Source organism: Larimichthys crocea, chromosome XV, assembly GCF_000972845.2.
Source record: "Larimichthys crocea isolate SSNF chromosome XV, L_crocea_2.0, whole genome shotgun sequence".
NCBI classification, from domain to species: domain Eukaryota; kingdom Metazoa; phylum Chordata; class Actinopteri; family Sciaenidae; genus Larimichthys; species Larimichthys crocea.
Genome location: NC_040025.1, coordinates 8,319,203 through 8,338,978, shown reverse-complemented (window position 1 = coordinate 8,338,978; position 19,776 = coordinate 8,319,203). Strand labels below are relative to the sequence as shown.

The following is a 19,776-nucleotide window of genomic DNA, read 5'->3' as shown; positions in this document are numbered from 1 at the left end:
CTTGCAGGTCTGCGCCCCGGCTCGTCATTAGAGACACAGCAGAGTTTTAATTATATCCGATTTTTAATTCGAATTCATTAGAACAAACAGACTATGAATAGATAGGGTATTATTTTGCCGGTGTGAACCTTTATTCAAGTGAACACGGTCTTCAAATTAAGCATAAAGAGAATTATTTATTCTTCAGTCTTCTTGGGGCTCTGTGTCCTGAAGTAACATCTTTCTGCAGAGTCTCTGGTAATTATCAGAGGCAAGTCAATGGCTTCTATTTGGAGCAGTCACATGATCAACTCAGGTTTCAGGAGTATAGTAAACACTGTGGAGGATGTGGGAGATCATATGATACGTATATACACACAGATGGGTTTATAGTATACCTGCATACATGCTTAGTCCTCCAATATCCTGGAGTGCTGGAGACTATTTGATACTGAGCATGCTCTGACGGGTCTTTTTTTGTCAGGCTCTAAAACATTCAGGCAGGCTCATTAAGTCTGTACCCCAGGCTGCCGCTCCCATTGGCTCTCACACTGAGAAATACTCTCCGAGTCTGTCATACATAACCAGAAAAATGAGAGGACACTTTGAAGTTCACCAATCTTGTTTCCTTTTTTTCTGTTGGCTCCCTCCAAGAAGGCAGCTGGTGCCCGGATGCTGGAGCTGCTCACATAAGAGGAGAAATAAAAAGAGGCTTATTCTAACTGTGCAGCTTCCTAAAGTGTGTTGCTTGAGTGGGTGTGCTCTCTTGCACCCACATCTCTGTTGTTTTCCTACTTCCAGCTGCTACACTAGGTTGAAATGCTTCATATCTTGCTTGTATTTCAAAAACAGACGTATAAGCCACCCATATAGGACTGACTCAGTGATTTTCCCTCTGATACATCAGCATCGCTGCGATTGTTCAGCAAATGTCAGCTCCTCACTCCAGGTGAGAGCCTGAGCCTTCCCAGTCCTGGCCAGAGCCCATTTGATGGTGTGCTGCTGGCAGACGATGGCAGAGAGCTTCGGTGTTAAACGTTCAGGCGCTGTCACCAGTCACAGCAATCCTGCAGCGCTGACGGGGCATTTTTCAACACTCTTTAATCTCTAGAGGCAGAAAAACATGCCAATTTTTTTGTCTGTAAGACCTCTAGCAGCATTTTTTTTTCCCTTTACCACGACCTCTTTGAGGAGAGGATTTGTGATGGTCACAGTGAGCAATAACACAGTGCAGGGCAACGCTTTGCTGTGGAGAATAAGTGAAATTATTTTCAGTATGTTTCATCATACCGGAGACGAGTGCAATGTCACAGCAAAACCTTTGAGATTTCCTTTATAGAAAGTTACACACAGTAGTTTGACGTTTGGGGAGTTACGCTTTCATTTGCTTTCTGGCAACATGAGAACATTTCTTAAATTAGCATAGCTTAACAGACAGACTGGAAGCGTAACATAATCCACCTACCAGCACAAGGTGTGATGTTTTCATCCAGTTTGTTAATGCACTACAAAAAAACAAAGTGTAAAAAAACAACAAATCACAGTTTCTCAGGGTTTATGTGCCGGACTATTTCCTGGCTGGGACCTGCAACTTCCTGGAGTCTCTGCTGGTTGCCTTGGCAACTGAAGAAGAAATAGAAAATAGAAATAACGTGGCACACAAATCACGGTGAATTGACATTTTCGCATAAGGCAAGGCAAGTTTATTTGTATAGCACAATTCATAGTGCTTTACAGAGGCAAGGAAAAACATTGGACATTAAGACAAGCAATAGCAATAGAAATCAAAAAATTAAAAAGAGAAGAAAATGTAATTAAAAATATCAGAATGCCATTTAAAATCATTCAAACAGCAAATTTGAAAACAATTTAAAACATTGAACGAAACAGAGGATTACGATTAAAAATTCTATAAAAGAGCTCAGCCACAAGCACGTGGAAAGAGAAAAGTTTTTAACCTGGATTTAAAAGTGCTAAGAGTTGGGGCTGATTTTTTGGGCATAAGGTTTTTCGTATGGAATGAAACAAACAAGGTGCAACATCAGTGAGATGTGGTTGGTTGGTGGGCAGCTGTTTCCAGACTTTTTGCTAAATGATGGCTGGTTGTAGCTTAATCTTTTCATTTAACTCTCCACTAAAGAATAGGCGTATTTTCCCAAAATGTAAAACTGTTCCTTTAATACATTCACAACGGGTGATTCCCTAACTTGAAGAGACATTTTGCCCTCGCAGTCTCGACCTCTGCTTTCCCTTCTAAAACGAGAACGACAGTAGATGCGTCCTATCTGCAGTGCCGCAGAAAGCCCTCTCCTCTTTCACATTTCCTCCACACCATCTTACATGCAGATTGGGTCACTATCTCCGTGACAGAATGATTAATCGACCTATCGGGGGACGGGGGAAAGGGGTTGCGCTGAGGGGGGGGAGAGGGAGGATGTATGGCAACTGCCTGTAAATGATCCCTGCAGCTCCCTCACTCAGCATTCAAACCCTGGCACCTCCCACCTCCTTTTCAAGGATCCCTCCTGATAATAGCTGAGTCACATTGAGCTGCAGGTGCGAATAAGCATTGTTTTATCTGCACGGGCAGGATTGTAGATGAGCCTATCCGGACCGCCCTTTAGGGTCAGCACACAATGAGATATGAGGGAGAGAGGGAGAGGCTTTTCTCTAAATCTCTTTAGTGAGATGATGATGCGAGGCTTTTTGACATCCTTATCTCGCTCGCTGCTCTCAGATCAGCAGTTGGCTGATGTTCTTGCATTTTGTTGACATGAAGGTATAATTGCCACGCTGACATCTCGGATCGTCACGGTCTTTTCTTGTGGACGACTTGTATTGTGTATGTTTGCATTCGGAGCATTTGTGCCGCCCCGAGGCTCAACACGGGGGTCTGATACCTCGGTAAATGTCCTGGATGGTTGCATACACAGTTCCGCTGACTGTGTTGCTGATCAGATGCTGAGTGAATGTATAAACGTCATCTGTCCTGTTGGTTGTTGGCATAGAGATCCACAGTGTTGACCTTAAAAAAATACAAATTCATCAGCTCATGTTGGGTAGAACAATTGTGTTTTTTGCCAAAGCTATCTAAACAGTAGCGCCACCATTAAATGTGGGGTAATTCTTATAGTATTGAGGGGCATACACACCTTAAAAGAGAGATGATCATTGAAGTCAGTGTTTTCTTAGTTGAATTTAACGGCTTAATTACTCTTAAGTCAGATTAGAGCATCCTGACAGATGCTTGGCGCTTTCCCATCTACGTATTGTAGCAGGAGACTTAAAAAGCTCTGGGTCAAGAGTTTCCGAATCTGGCTCTGGCACATGTTTCGCACCATGTGCTGTGTTTTTTTGGATTTGCCAGAGCTTTTTGTCAGTCTCTTGGCTCTCCACCATGAAATGACAAAAGAGAGGGGATGTGTTTTGCGACTTACAGTAAGCTACCTTGCAGAAATGTGCCTCTGTCGCCGCATGCTTTGCATCTATCTGACTGTGCGTGCCAGCTTAGATGTGTACAGCAGCAGGGCTTTACATTGACATGTGCATGAGTGACGAGGGAGAGATATTTATGAGATGTGGTGTGAAATATCTATAAGATCAAGGAGAAAGCGTAAAGAGAGATGCATCTAGCAGCAGTAGCAATAAAAGCCACAGTGTGAATGGAGTGATGCTGGAGAGTCAGTGGCACTTCTCAGCCCAGTGTTTTGATTCACATCACGGTAAAGAGGTTTTTATCAGTAATGAGTTCATTTAATAAGCAATAGCAGAAATGACAAGCGCCACAGTTGTATCATCTGCTATATAAAATAAATATACTCTTAGGTCTGACTCAGGCCAAATTCCACGCAGTATCTCATCCTTCAGTGGTAAATAACAAGCAATGCACCCATCGGTAATCTTATTAAAACTTGGCCAAAATGATACCATTATGACTGTGGGAGCCCCAAGTCCATTGCAGCAGGGGTAAATTACCATAGAGTAGCAGGAGTTCAGGAACAAAGCTGCGCATTATCTCTAATTGAAAGAACTCCACCATCTCAGCCCAGCTCTCTGACTACAGTAATGCTCTGTCTGATGGATCTAATAAAATACCATGCCCCTTGTTCTCTAAATGTTCCAGTATGCAGCTGAAATCCAGACAGATCAGAGGTCAGCTGTGACTCAGCGTCGTTTACGGCATTCGTGTTTATCATAAATTCAAGATGCGAATAATTACATTAATTGTTACCCGCGATATCTTACGCAACTCGGCACCTAAAATAGCTCAATGGGGTTCAGATGAAAGAGTCCGTCAGCATTAAAAGTAGAAATGCAAACTTAGATTCCCCACCACACACACACACACACACACACACACACATAGATGTCTCAGAATGAGATTATCTGCCCCACTGTGAAAGCAATACCACATTGCATAAACACTGAGTTGGCCTAAATCTGAAATGATTAAATTAAAAGTCTCTGTCGCACTTTAAAAGTTACAAACTTCTGGTACATTTTTAAATGAATGTAGCAATCACATTAGCGAGACTAGAGACTGGAGGAAATGAAGCTGCAAAGGATGCACAGCTAGTTTAGCCAGAGGCCAAACACTCCAGCCACCTACGCACAACCTATAATGTCACAGATGGCAGGGGCCTCAGTGGGGGCTGAATGATTTCATCGGGGTCACATTGTTCAGATTACTCAGTATCTTGGACCCTGGTCTTCTGGTGGCCTGTGACAACGGAGCAGACGTTTCTGTTGTTTTTCTTTGAATACAGAAACCTTTTCACAGTAGCTAATATTCAATACTTAATTTGCCGCCCCGGTGCTCCTGACTGTTGCCCCGGGCTTCAGTCACATGACCTCATGACCATTTTTTTTTCCTCCTCCTCCATTTTGAAAGCTTTCGAAAGCATGTGCCGCATTAAATTAGTAAGGAAGAAAATGTCAGTTCAAATTTAAACAGACACACAGAAGAGACACGCACAGAAACACACACATATAGATTGGCCACTGGCACCCAGCTGTTCGAACTGGTATAGAGGCAAGTTGTCGGGCCAGAGGGAAACAAAAGACTTTGCCGTCTGGCTGTAGGTTGTTAATTAATTGCTGTTCGGGGTACTTGTTGTTGTGTAATGAAACAGCTGCATGACTTTAGAGCTCTCTCCTTAGGTTGTTTTCTCTTGGATCTGACCTGGGTGCTAATAAGCTCTCAATAAACACAACCCCCCACATATGTGGAGTTTGCTTATCTGCAGGCGGGGATTTCCTGTCACTGCAGAAGATGTCACAGTATGTGGTCACCGGGTTATCGCACACATGACGTCAGATAAGTAATGCAGCATTTCATAGTCATGTGTTTATGTGTGACAGCGAGGCAAATGTGGTTATTATTGTTAGACCTTGACAGGTGGGAGGTAATTAAGTAAGAGCACTTAGCCTGTAGGCATATTTGAGTGTTTTTTAAGTGACTCATTTTTCTCTAATGATGATGAAGACAACATATGATGTGATAATCCATTAGAGTATATTTTACATTTCTTCCTACTAATCTCGTTTATATCAAATACTCACTGCGTGAAACATATGTAGCTCAGGTCGTTGCAGAGGACACCCATGTAAGGTTTTACAACGCAGATCATGAACTACAGCGCCCCGGATTTGAGTCCAGCTGGTGACCTTTGTTGCATCTCTCCTTCCCTCGGTTCCTGTCATCTTTCCACTGTCTCTAATAATAGGAACAATAATGCTCCTGAAATACTTTCAAAAAATATCTCGCAAGACAAAAAAATCTTGTCAAAGCAGTGAAAATATGCTATGTAATACCGTATCGAGATCTGTTATTAAATCTGCACCACAGAAATAATAGGAGAACGTGCAGGTAAGGAGGGGGAACGATAATTAAGAAGGTTTATGTGTACTGCATTAGGCATGTCAACAACAAGTTTGCCATTGCCTCGTAATAGACAAAGTTTTTCATTAATTCAGTGTTTGTCTGAGAGCGATGCATAACATTTTTATGTTTATTTCTTGGATAAAGGTAAAAGTAGTCAGTTAAATGATAATAATAAGAATTATTATAGTAACAGCATAGCAACCAGCTAATATTACTTATTAGTCCAGCAGCTCGGCGTCTGTCTTTCAGCCTTTCACTTCACAAAGCTCCTGCCAACAACTAAAAGCCAGTCTTTCACCAAAATTGAAAACGATTGTTATTTTATGTTAGAGAAGTAACATAATGTCGCTTTTAGTGTTTCACGTGTTTGTTCGTCTCTTACACAATACACAGTAAGTGCGAAACAACTGCGACAAACTTTTGGAAAAATATGACAAAGCTATTTTTTATGACTCAGCCAAGGTCTGAACCCTTTGGCTTTGTAACAATCAATCACTTTCTGCTGAGGAAGTGCAGTTATTTATATATATAGTTCTCTTCACAGTCTGCCATTTTACACAGTTTCTAACATATTTCACAGTGTTCTGATGCCAAGGGACCATAATTTGACATCAGTTACTGACAATATTTCTGAGAAATAACTATCAATTCTCAGTTTATCGCACCTTTGTTTTGTCTGGACGCTGCCCTGTACTCGAGACAACAGTGTCCGACCAGAAAAAGAAAAAAAAGGTGTTTAACCGTGGAAAGGAAACAAAATGAACAACTACAACACAAGCCATTCTCTGGTGGTGCCTCCACAGGCCAAACAAATGTTCAATCAGAGGTCTTATCAGTTCCAGAAATCACAGCGTGACAAGTGCAGGAGGAAACAGCCTGCCGACAGAATTATGAGTGACGAGACCTCGCTGTAGAAAGCAGAGAAAAAAATGACAGACATAACAAGAGGAGACTTCCGTTGTTGACTTTATTAAAGTCATGGCGATGTGAGCAAAAGAAAAAAAAGGAGGAATTTCCTATTCCTAAGTGCCAATTCTCAAAGTATGCACCAGAGATTCTGCCTCTATTTATTGCCACATATAAATTATTGAAATTGAGTCTGACAGCGGGAAGGATAAGCTTATATTATTCACGGGCCAGCATCAGTTTATAAATCTTAAAATATATGTCTCAAAAATAACTCGTGCTGCCGTTATGTAGGCTGGCGTTACAAGCGGTTAATGTGTTGTTAGTGAGATGGGAAGTCAGTTATTGAGAAAAAAAAAAAAGTGACTCACTTTAACCAGTCACACATTTGAAAACAGCGATCTGAGGCCTCACTGTCTCCACTCTGTTTTTATGTATTACTGTAGATATTGTGACTGTGTTAAAAGCGTCAGCTTTCAGCTGAGGTTTATGTGCATTTTATCCTGTTTGTCCCTCACGTCAGGCCAAGCCAGACCAATTAAATTAACATTCATGGGTATGTGCTCAAGCATTTTATCTCCTCCACTCGGAGGGCAACAGTGAGGACGGACAGAGAGGACACAGACTTACACTGTTGTTTTATGACAGCCATTAGTCCTGCTTCACGGCCAGCTCTTAGTACTCACGCCAGACAATTTGACTGAACAAACCGCTTTTCTTTGAAGAAGGAAGTGTTGTACCTTCTTTAGTCTTTAACGGGGCTAATATTCGTGAGGAATTACCTGCAAACCGAAGAAGGCAAAATGCACAGAATTAACTTAATGCATGCAGGAGAATACGGTGCCATGATTTTTGAAGTCGAGAGAAGTTATTAAATTAGCTGTGGGTGTCTTGTCATGAACCAATCTATTGGGCAAATTGTTCATTTATGGTAATAGATGAAAAGCTAAGAGATCACTAAATAATTATTGTGAATCTTAGGGGGGTATATAAATGTATACCAAATGTCATGGAACCCCATTTAATAAATGTCGAGACTCAAAAAACATAACTCTCAGCCTCATTAAAGGAAAAGCGAGAGACGTCTGGAGAGGATGAATATTTTTGTGTGCAAATCCTTCTTGCAGATATTTCACTGGATAAGTGAAAACGTTGACCTCCTCTTGACACTACAGGAACAGTCACGCCGGTCCACAAAGTCATTAAGATTCGTCCACTGAGGCACATTAAGTCCACTGGAAATCCATCAAATAGTCAATTCTATCAAGGGCCTGAACTATGCATACATAGAAATAACAGAAGTTTCCACACTTGTATTAAGTTATTTTGGGCCTGGAGGTATTTAAGTATTAGTATTTAAGTCCCTGAACCAATAGATTCAATATAGGAAAGGATGTATTTGATCAATGTTTGCCTCTCATCTGTTACCACCACTGAGATGCCCTTCAGCTAAGGCTCTTAACCTTCATCTGCTCCGGTGGACCAGATCAGACTGTGGTTGTACTGGGCCAGCTTCCTGGAGTGTATAAGTGTGGATCAGGGTGATCCTGAAACAAGAACATTCATGCTCAGGAAATCTTTCCTGGATGAATAAAAGTTAAATATAGACCTCTTATCTAATATGAATTTCCTATAATACTCAATTACTGAGATTTGTGGGAGTTTTCAGCTCCATCTCCCAGTGTGCATCTCATTTCCTCGGTACTTGAGTCATCAGAATTTTTTAAAACAAAATGGCTCTGCTCCACGGCCCAGAACAGCGCAGCTATGGGCATGATCTGGCCCTTATCACCAAACACACTGCTCTGAGTTGGACGGGGATCAAGCACTTTTATCTCTGCTGCACAAACAAACAGGGTGTAAGCAACCCCTCGTACTAACACAGCAGTTATACTGAAGCATTAACTGTGGTACATAAAGGTTAAACGGGTCTCTTAAACTGTTAAATCTTAAATTTTATTAAATTCTTTAAGAGAATTACTTTAAAATTAAAGTATTTAAGATTGTACTGCTGCAACCTGTGTGAAGGAAATATGACCTTTTATTTATTCTTGAGCATTTTAGGTTTTCATGTCGTTCGAAAATCTGGATTTTGAATTTATGATTGCGTTTCTGCTTTTTAGATTAGAGCCATTTCTGTTATATCAACAATATGAATCAAGCTTTCAGCAGCAGGGAAGGAGAGTGATGGACAAAGACGAGTGTGTTTTTGGAAAAAAGGCAGTTCTGGTGATTCGCTTGACAAGGTGTCTGAACAAGAGGTCGTTAAAAATGACTCCGACTGTGTCGGGAGGGAGACAGAGTGGAGTTCTTGAGGGTGAGGCAGAAGGTGTGAGTGGTTCTGGTGAGGGATTTTGGACCAACGATGTCTGATTTGTCTGATTTATTTTGAGGAAGTTGGCTTGTATCCATGATTTGATTTCAGCGAGGCAGTTGGTCAGGGTTGAATGAGCTGTAATGGTGATGGATTTTGCTGGACATTACCGGCATGGCAGTGGAAGTGGAGGCCATGACAGCGTATGATGTTACCAAGGGAGGCAGCATGTAGAGGATTAACATGAGAGGACCAAGCACCAAACCCTGAGGGACACCTTGGGACAGTGGCGCAGTGGAGGAGGTGCCGTCCTTGATGCTGATGAACTCTTGTGAGTTATGACCTTAGCCAGGAACGAGCAGTGTCGATGATGTTAATGGAGGATTCGAGGTGGGAGAGAAGGATGGCGTGGTTGATGGTGTTAAAAGCTGCAGTGAGGTCCAGGAGGATGTGACCAGAGTCTGAGGAGAGAAGGAGATTATCGGTGACTTTGAGGAGGGCTGTTTCTCTGCACTGCTGTGAGCAGAAACCAGATTAAAATGGCTTTGAGTTGGGCGGTGACAACACATTCCAGTATTTTTGACAGAAATGGATGATTTGGAGATCGGAAATTTGTCATGGTGTGTGGGTTGAATCGAGGTTATTTGAGGATAGTAGTAACAGCAGCCGGTTTGAGTGTTGAGTGCTGTTAACTCAATTTAATCTTTTGCAGGCAAGGGACTTCCAGCTGTCTCATTGTCTCTTTATTTGGACATGGATTCATGTCGGTTGGTGGACAAAGAGGCCTTTTGCAATGAAAATCATGATCATGAATGAATTCACTGTTTTGGTCAGACTAACATATCCATGGGAATGTGATTGCACCATCGAGAAAAGATTTGCATCAGTGGGAAATCAATCAAAACCAGTTTTAGTTTGCTTGTGTGACTGTGTTCGCTCTTGTGGCAGATGTAGAGTCAGCATCAACAACTGCAATGTAATTAATATGCGGCTTCAATTTTCCTCATGCATACACTCTTAGATGGAAAAGTTTGGGGTTCAATGTTTCCCTGAAGGACATCTCTACATGAGGACATGGTCCACTATACTTATAACAGCTGACTCTCTCTACCACCTGAGCTAGAGCTACTTTCTGACTCTTTTTATTATTTATCCTCTTTAGTATTTTCAGAAGACTCATTGTTAAGTGGCCCAGCTCGGTGTTTAATTTAGATGCCAGCCTTAAAACAGCTCTATTAACTCTAATTATTAATGTGATGCACCCAACCTTATGCATCAATTTGAGTAGTTAAACAAACCATAACCATAAATAATTCCCTCTTTTGACTTAATGTTTTATAATGAACTTGAGAATTGGTGTCAAATCACCTTTATTTATGAATTATTGTGTCTCCGAAATTATTCTCCGAAAAACTTGTGTGTGATTTTTCTTTTCTGTTCAAAAACATGAGAACTGGCCGAATGACTCAAGCCTTTACTGAATTACTGTCAATATCTCCATGTGAATGGAGGACAACGAGTCATTGATGACTGGACACTCACATATTTGTCCGAGCGCTGGCCTTTCTTAATGACCGTGTTTTCATGCTGTTTTTCAGGGACCGCGTGTGCAGCCTAAATGCCGAAGTGGAACTTGTTCAGGCATCAAACAACACCCATGGTTGCTGCTAATCCAACGGGGGCCAGTGCCTTGACTGTGACTCCAGCCCCTGTCGCATTAGTTTCTGCTGACAACTCCACAGAACCGGTCAACAAGAATGACGCCTTTGACGAGATCAAAAACAAGTTCCTGAATGAATTCGACAAGATCCCACGTGAGTGCCAGACCAAAACCCAAACCTGCTCCAATCAGCCAACTCGTATTGATGTGACTCTAAGCAACGATTTTGGAATTAGATTTACTCTTTTGCTGTAGGCATTGGCAGCCTGATAATGTCTTTATTCAGTATTGATCACTGGCTGCCCTTCCTAATGGCAGAGAAATCTAATTTGAACCCAATCTAATTGCTAACCTAACACCTCACACTAAATATATTTGGCCCAGGACATGACATGAAGTAGACTAAATGATTGGTTGGTCAAATGTCAAAGTATTTGCTTCTTTTCTTCTCTTTCCGGTTGTTGGATGTGCCATCTATACATTGGTCTGTATATTCTCCTCAGTGCCGCCCTGGGCCATCATTGCCATTGCCGTCGTCGCTGCTTTACTCATTCTAACATGCTGCTTCTGCATCATCAAGAAATGCTGTTGCAAGAAGAAGAAGAACAAGAAGGGCAAGAAGGGGAAGGGTGACATGGGAATGAAGAACCTGAAAGGGGGAGAGGTATGTTCCACCGCGGGAGGTCGCACCATGGCCGAGGGGATTTATACCTACACTGTGTGCGAAGCGAGGCGAACCATGGGCAGCTTTAGCCTGTTTATGAGCCTATTATGTAACAGCTTACAGGGTAGCTTTGTACTGGAATAGGAGAGGAGACGTGTTTTTAGTGATAGGTTTGACTAAGCTAATTATAGAACAAACAATAATTTTGGTGTTACATATTTTAGTCAAGGTTCCTGTATTAGATTACATATCATTGGTAAAGGCTGTTTAACTTTCTGATGTCTTTCTAACCCAGTCAGTGTGTATTCTCCGCAGGTGTTAATTACATTCTTTATCCACCACGATTGTTTTATTTTATGCTCTTTTTTTTTTCTTTCTTTTTTTTTGTTATTTAATGTATTTGTCATGAATGTTATTGTTGCTCTTTTCTCTCACTTGTGCTTTGGGATTTGAATGGAAAATGACAGGATTCTTATCTATTCAGCCTAACCATTGTTTTCCCAGTCGTTAAAGGGTAATTACGAAAATTAGCAGTTAGCACCATGCTGTTGGGTTTTTTTTTTTTTTTTTTTTTGGCCTCTAATTATTATTTTTTCACACACATGATTGATGGTTTGACAAAGTACAATAAGAATACATCTAAAAGTGGAGTTATTTTAAAACCCAACGGCCCTGCCGCACAAGATATGATTGTGCTAATGAGGAGGCTACTCTATCTGTCATTTTCCTCGCTCCCTACAGTGCAGCTGACTGCATTTGCTGTGATTACCCTTCTTTGGTGTCTGCTGTGAGTTCAATCTCTGCCTTTGTCTCTGCTCTCCTCCTTCCTGCTTTGTGTCTTATGTGTGCTCCGTGTATCTTGACTGTGGTGGACTTCTCTGCCTACGGTAGGTCTGACAGCACGCGGCGCCCCTCTCTGGCCGCTCTGTGTAAGCGCAGACCAGGGCAGGGCAGGGGGTGGCTGTGGTTGGGGGTGGGAAGGGTGGGCTGGGCTGGGCTTGGAAGGGTTGGATTGCAGTGATGATGACAATGAGTGCTATGGCTTCTTTAGTTTTTTGCAAGCTTAGGTGCTGCGGGTGCTTGAGGAATCTATGGGAGCGATTAAGCTGCTTCGCAAAATCCACTGAACTGACATGCCGCACCGACTGCTATGTCTTGAATATCCAGAGATTGCAATTTTCTTGGCAAAAAAACAAAACAACCAAACAAAGGCGTGTTTAAGTGTTTATGGTTTGAAATGAACATGAAACTCATCCTACGGTTGAGCCTTTGAATGACGAGTGCACTCAGCAACTCACTAGAGATCACTAACATGCATGTGCAAGGGGTAAGCTGGATATTTGTCAAATAATAGCTGAATCTTTACCTAAGTGAAAGCTTTGAGCATGTTTCCACCGCAACAGGCCTTGGTTGTGCAACACAACCAACTGACAACTGACATCTTACAAACGATATCTCCCACATTGACACATTGACTTGAATTTGAAATTCACAAGCTTCGCCGCACAAACATGCTCAGAGTTCCACATCAGATACAGCTGTTTGTATCTCTTGACAAACACCAGCATATGCCCTTGCAGTAGGTACCATTGAATGGCCACAACTTGACTTGAGAGTAACTTTCCTGGATGACCCATGCTGCTGACATATTAGGTAACAGTCATTGACGCCCCTTTCTCCCTGAAGCACTTTGGGTCTCACTGAGGAGAAATGGTGGGCCAGAATGTTTGCCCATGTTCGCAGTCAACTGCTGATTTCAGTCGAGTCCAAAGTTAAATCAACTGACTTTAACACATATTTCTTTCTGAGTAAAACCTCAGTACTGACGCTCACGTTGAGTTGACCAAAGGGCATACATACAGACACACCATGTCTTTATCTTTGAACCCCCACTGGAAGTTTGAGAACACCTGGACATTCTCAATATAGCATGAACCCTCCATGGATGTGTACATTTCACTCAGAACACATGTACAGAAATTTTTGGACCTAACAAAAATTTGTTTTAGAAGGTTTTACTAAAAAAAAAAAGACACATTAAAACATAACTTTTATCTGTCCTCAGAAATTATAAGGTAATTCATTTACATTTGCCGTCAGAAAGAAACTCGGATCCTGCATTGTGTGGCCTGGCATGCTTGAATGAAAAGCATTTACCACAATAAAGATAGAGAATGCCACATATAAGGATATTGTGTGAGAATGTGTGTTTGTGAGGGAGGGAAGTGAGTTTTTTTTTTTAAGCATGCATGATGAGAGCCTGCATGTAAGCAAATGTGCGCGCGAGTGCGTGTATGAGGGTGTATGGTGTGTGTGTATTATCTGTGTGTGTGCCCTGTTCCTCTTCCAGCTCATCAGTGAGTAGTTGGACCCTCCAGTCTTACGAAGACATCAGTGTTTTTTCAAGAAGACAGCCATAGGAAAGTAGGCCATACTGAGATATTATCCAGAGTCCTACGGTATCCAAAGTGAAAGTTTACATTAATATTCACATCGGAGCAAATCTCTCTCACTCGATTAGTCATGACCGCATCTAAAGGAATAAAAACTGAAGAGTCGCTGAGTGTGATGTAAAGGCAAGATGGGCGATAACGGTGGACTTCATCATCAAGCCCTGATATTCTCAGGGACAGTCAGTAAACAGCTGGATTTTGTTCTCACCATAATTCACTTTACAATATCAGCTGGAGTATCTAGACTGTGTTTGGAATAAATTGTGAAATATATCAGTAATTAAGTAAGCCGCAATAATCATATCGGAGTAATAATAGCAGCGAAATCCTATCAACAATACCAGTGTAAACACATTAATGAGACTTTGGGATGTCAGGAGCAGATAAACGGCAAACAGTAATAATGTCTGGCTTGAAATAAAGCTGTTTGTCAAACGGCTTACACTATCAGCTGAAAGGATATCCAGCCTGCAGTTTTAGTGAGTTTTGTAAGGTTTTCAAGTCAGCGGTTTGATGAAATCAGATCTGTAACTCATAGCTCCGTCCTTCACTTCCACTCCAGTAAGGATGCTCTGCTTCTTGTGACAGCTTGTACTTGAAAGATTGTACACAGGGTGGATAAAAAACAAAAAAAACAAGAACACCTGCACTACAGTGCAGTGTGGTGCAATAGCTCTGCTCTAGTTTGAAATGGTCAAAAAGAGAAAATATCCCATTTATTTATTATTGTCCAGGGTTTAGTGGCTCATCTTCGCTGACGTGTGGGATATGCCGTCAAGACTTTTTTTTTTTTAAGCAACTTAATGTGACTCACTTGGGATGAGTCATATTTTTTTTTTGTAGCTGCCTGTGTAACCAAGAGTCAGTCCCTTCAAAGTTAAAAGCCTGTTTCATGTCCTGTTAGCGTTATTTCGCCTGCAACATCCCAATTACAGGCAGCTACATGAGTGAAAAAGATGAACTTCCAGAGGTTTCTGCATGGCTGTTGTGTTAGATTGCAGTATATTGTAAGGAGTTCCTGTTTTTCTCTCCACCCCCTTGTATTTTGACTGTTTTTATTGTTGTTTCCCTCTTTTTCTTACCCTTTTTCTCTCTATCTCTCTCCACTCTTTGCACGGTAACATAGGGTTCTATCGAAATAGCATTTCTACAACATCAGTCAAAGAGAAAATCCCTACCTCCGATTTTAGCAGTTTTTAAACATACCTGTAATGCTCATGAAAAAAAAAGAAAACAGCAAATGGTGTCACCCAAGAAATAGTGAAATCAAGTCAGGTTGCAACCGTGGTCATCGATGAACAGATTGCACTAGTAACACCGGGGTGAGCGGGGGTAAGTGGCAGGTAGGTGCTGTGACTAACCGGACTGCTGATGGCCGAGGTTTTGTTGTTCAGTCCAGCTGCCGCCTCAGAACCGCCCTCTTACTCCTCTCTTCTGCCGCCTGCCCCTTCCCTTTGTCTTTGCAGAAACAACAGGACGACGACGATGAAGAAGATGATGTGGAACCCGGACTCACCGGAGACGAGAAAGAGGAAGAAGTGAAGGAGAAGGAAAAGCTCGGGAAGCTGCAGTACTCCATTGATTATGACTTCCAGGAGAACAAGGCGAGCTTTGGCTGATTATCCAAAAAAAAAAAAAAAGGGATCAAGGAGATAGTGAAGGATTTCAAGGTGTAAGCTGGAGAATTGCTCACTGACTTTTAATCACATCCTTTTCCCTCCTAACTCCCCAGCTGACTGTGGGAATCCTGCAAGCAGCTGACCTCCTCTCCATGGACAGCGGTGGCACCTCTGACCCTTACGTCAAGGTCTTCGTCCTCCCTGACAAGAAGAAGAAGTTTGACACAAAGGTTCACAAGAAAACGCTCAATCCCGTCTTCAATGAGACTTTTACTTTCAAGGTAAGCCAAAAACACCTTAATACTTATTAAAACAACACGTAGGTGACACAGATTAATAGGCAGGCAGGTCCTGCTAAAGGTGAAATGCTCCTCATGTCTTTCCTTACTTCCATGAGATATGATCACTTCTGGCTGGCAGTGATAAAAAGCAGCAGACACTTTGAAGGTGTCTGACAGAGAGGGCGAGGTAGAGAATCAAATTAAAGGAGAGGGCCACCTCTGGTGCACCCTGCCTGCTGACACAGCTCTAAGAAAACAATTCAAAATGTTTTTCCTTGTCAAAGTCAGGCCGGTTCTGCTGAGGCTGCATGTTATTAAGCGAGGCGATTTTCTCCAGCTCCAGGGCAAAATCTCAACCCGTATTGCTGTGTATTTCTGATCTGACTCCCACTGCAAGTCTGCAATTTGTCAAAAAATGCCTTTTAGAAATGACACGTAGCCAAGTATAACGGGATCTGCCTCTGTCTTCCAGATTCCATTCCAAGAGATGGGAGGAAAGACTCTGGTAATGTCAGTCTATGACTTTGATCGCTTCTCTAAACACGATGTCATCGGGGAGATTAAAATACCCATGAACACCCTTGACCTGGCGAAGCCAATTGAGGAGTGGAGAGACCTGGACAGTGCAGACCAAGAAGAGGTAAGAGTCTTTTACCACGCTGCTATTTTATTTTAACCTCCACTGAAGTATGTTTTTACCACAATTCATAGGGCGCCACTGATATCGAAATTTGAGAGTTTGAAAATGTATTTAAGAATTCAATAAGGTGGCTCTCCAGTAGCTCACCCGGTAGAGCGAGTGCAAGCCCAAGGCAAAAAGTCCTTATGGCAGCGGCCACAGTTCAATTCTAACCTCCTTTTCTTCCTGTCCTTTAGTTCACTCTCGCTGCTCTAACAGCTGTTTTTAAAGGAAAAAGCTTTTTTTTTAAAAACTAAATCTACCTGCTCAGCACTAAAAGGCAGACATCCACAGTTTGAGACTAGCCGGCGGACACGGTGAAGCGTTCAGTAACTACAGAGCCTGATATTTCCCTCAGGAGTGGGTAGAAAACCGAATATTAGACTTACATTCACCAGGTGGACAGAAACACGTCTCCGAACGAGGGATAATGTTGTTATGTAACTGCTTGATGTGTAAATAAGCTGCTAAACTGTTAAAGTAGTGATATAGTATGTCGCCGTTGTTTCTGCAGCCCCCGAGCAACCGAACAAATCAGTTATCGCAGGTTTGAACTGATACCAACATTTGTACTGAGTATGACACTTTACTCTCTCGTCAGCAGACTATATAGTAGTTACACTATACTGATATTGTTATAGATATCCGTACTACAATAATATCAGATATTATGAGTCAGGGCAATTTATTAGTCATGCTGTAAGTCTAATTCTCTTTAAAATCACAATGCAACCCGTAAAACAGGTTTTAAACATACTGACATAGATTTCAGACTCTGCATAAATATTTGTTTTTCCAAATAGAGTGACCCGGCCAGCTTATTCAGCTGATGAAATGGTGCAAAAATAAGCATGAGCTCAAGGTGGCAACTTCGTCTGTTTACCAATGAGATTCAAAGGGCTGAAGGACACGCTTTGTGTGCTTTTCTACTCAACTGCACTGCGTCCTCTGTTGCCATGCAGCCTCCAGTGGGATGTTTTTTTTTTTTTTTTTATCATTATGATTTCCCCCCCCCCACCCCAAAAAAAAAAAAAAAAAAAATAAAATATTAAACCAAACTGGTTTTAATCAATGAAACCTCTCCAGAGACACCTTAGGAAGAAATACAGTTGCTCGCGGTCTCTGATATTTTATTAACTTTGAAAAGACCTTATGAGAAACAGTAATTCGTGCCGCTAAGATAAAAATGATGGGGATGGGAATTATTTAGGATTAAAAGATGGTTCCAAAGGAACAGTGGAGTGTTTGTATATTTATGTGACGTACTGTACATCAGAGAAAAGAAGCACGCTCTGTGTCAGACCTTCTTTAATTCTTCTTTTCCTCACAGCCTGAGAAGCTGGGTGACATTTGCATCTCCCTGCGCTACGTCCCCACTGCTGGCAAACTTACCATCTGTATTCTGGAGGCCAAGAACCTGAAGAAAATGGACGTGGGTGGACTGTCAGGTATGTATACAAGGAGAACTGTGCATTTCATTATCACATTATTACACTTGACGTTATTTCAGCGTTCACAGTTGGACAAAAATAAACACACGTGTCAACTTCATGTGAAATCTGGATGCTTTGCAGCGGGACTGCGGCGTATAAAGGGAGCGTGCCTGTGAGCACAGCCATTAGGTCGGTCCTGCTCTGCTCACGTGCTGACGCTGCAGTACTTAACCATGCACCAGCTCTCGCCCACCCTGGGTTCAGCATTGGCCCCATCTGTTGGTGCATCACAGCACTGCAACCCAAACATGCATGCGAATAGCGTTCCTTCATCAGATCTGTCATGATATTTGCTTTTCTTTCTTTCCCTTTTTCCAGATCCCTATGTGAAAATTAACCTGCTGCAGAATGGAAAGAGGCTGAAGAAGAAGAAGACGACAGTGAAGAAGAACACTTTGAATCCGTACTACAACGAGTCTTTCAGCTTTGAGATCCCTCTTGAGCAAATGCAGGTAAGGGACAGGAACTAAATGTGCTAAAAAGCATGCAATGAATTATAAATACTCATTATTGTGAAATATAAAATGTATACCACATGCAGTATCAGTGTTCCAGCTGATCAACCATTGGGCAAAGAAACATCTATGAAATGCTGGGAAGAAATGATATAGGCATACAAGACAAATAATCCCTGTACACGGAAGTCCAAGTTTTTTCATTTATTTTATGCGAACATGACTGATGACATTTAGATGGCCTTTTTCCTGTAAATATGAGTTATTTGTGATGGATGTCTCTTCATCACCCCTTAATTAGATAAATGCCACCCAGAGTAATCACACAATTCCCATGAAAATGTCACATTAGCTTCAAATTAAAAGAACTTTTCAAACAAGAAATTACACGTCCTACCTCTTCCAAATTAAAAGGTTAAAATCAACGGCAATAAGGAGTTTTGCTGCTACAGCTGTGGTCTGGTATTAGCATTTGTTAATGAGAACAGCAGCAAACTCAAGTGCAAACACCAACCGTAGAGTGAAACTTAGTTTAAAAAGTTTATTTACAACACCAAGGAACTGTGCAGTGCAGGTGAGGGAGCTCGTGGCAGGTCGTGTGGGTTGTCTTGGGGTGATTCAGGAATCCCAGTTACAGACATGAGACAAACAAAGCTGACAGGGTTTCCCACGAGGGAGACTGAACGATCTTGCAGAGTCTGGAAGGTTGAGCTTGGATTTTATGTAGCACGGATTGATGAGGTGCAAGCAGGTGAGAGGAAAGAGGATGGAGGCCAAGCCCGAAAACTCCCAAACACAGAAAGACAAACAGAAACACAAGGGAGGAAGGGTAAAACAAGAAAACACAAGGACGATGATAAAAGTTTGATGCAGTCACAGCCGTCTCAGTAAGCGTTGAATTTGGAGATGAACTCTTTGTGGGTTTTAATTTTATCACAAAAGATTTGGCTGACATCTCCCCCGCCCTCAACATCCATGGCTTCTTCTCCTGTTTCCTTCCTGAGTTTGTGTGACGAGGGGGCAGGAAAGGGTGACACCCGATGACAGTAACAAAAATGTAAAATTAGAAATGAGTCCAGTTATCTCATCCACATCCGATCACGGTACTAACGTTAATGAGTCAGACAATGCACAGGAAATGTAATGATATCCCTGCAGTTGTGGTCTTGAGTCCTCTCAGCCTGAGAATGAGATGAGGCCGAGTAAAAACGTGAGCGGTTCAGAAAAGTTTTGAAGCATTGCATGAGGTATTGCTTTTCTCATCTTATTCCTATTGCTGTAACATCCAATATTTGACACTTACAGCCACAGTTGCCTCTGTTCATGGTCTGACAAATAAATCGGCATTAAACAAACCATAAACATATATTCTAAAAAAAATAAAAATGG

The 19,776-nt window shown here is 41.9% G+C and overlaps 1 protein-coding gene across 4 annotated transcripts in view; it reads left to right on the top strand.

Annotated features, from left to right (window-relative positions):
* The window catches only part of LOC104927443 (synaptotagmin-2), a 55,259-nt gene that overhangs the window by 33,433 nt on the left and 2,050 nt on the right, over positions 1-19,776 (top strand). For 3 of the 4 annotated variants that reach the window (XM_019256910.2, XM_027288804.1, XM_019256915.2), the window contains 7 exons: positions 10,682-10,897; positions 11,247-11,407; positions 15,327-15,464; positions 15,593-15,760; positions 16,233-16,400; positions 17,770-17,887; positions 18,251-18,384. In XM_019256910.2, the coding sequence (XP_019112455.1) occupies positions 10,702-10,897; positions 11,247-11,407; positions 15,327-15,464; positions 15,593-15,760; positions 16,233-16,400; positions 17,770-17,887; positions 18,251-18,384 (1,083 nt within the window). In that variant the 5' untranslated portion in view covers positions 10,682-10,701. The remainder of the gene's footprint in view (positions 1-10,681; positions 10,898-11,246; positions 11,408-15,326; positions 15,465-15,592; positions 15,761-16,232; positions 16,401-17,769; positions 17,888-18,250; positions 18,385-19,776) is intronic. The other variant, XM_019256920.2, reaches the window with a different exon arrangement.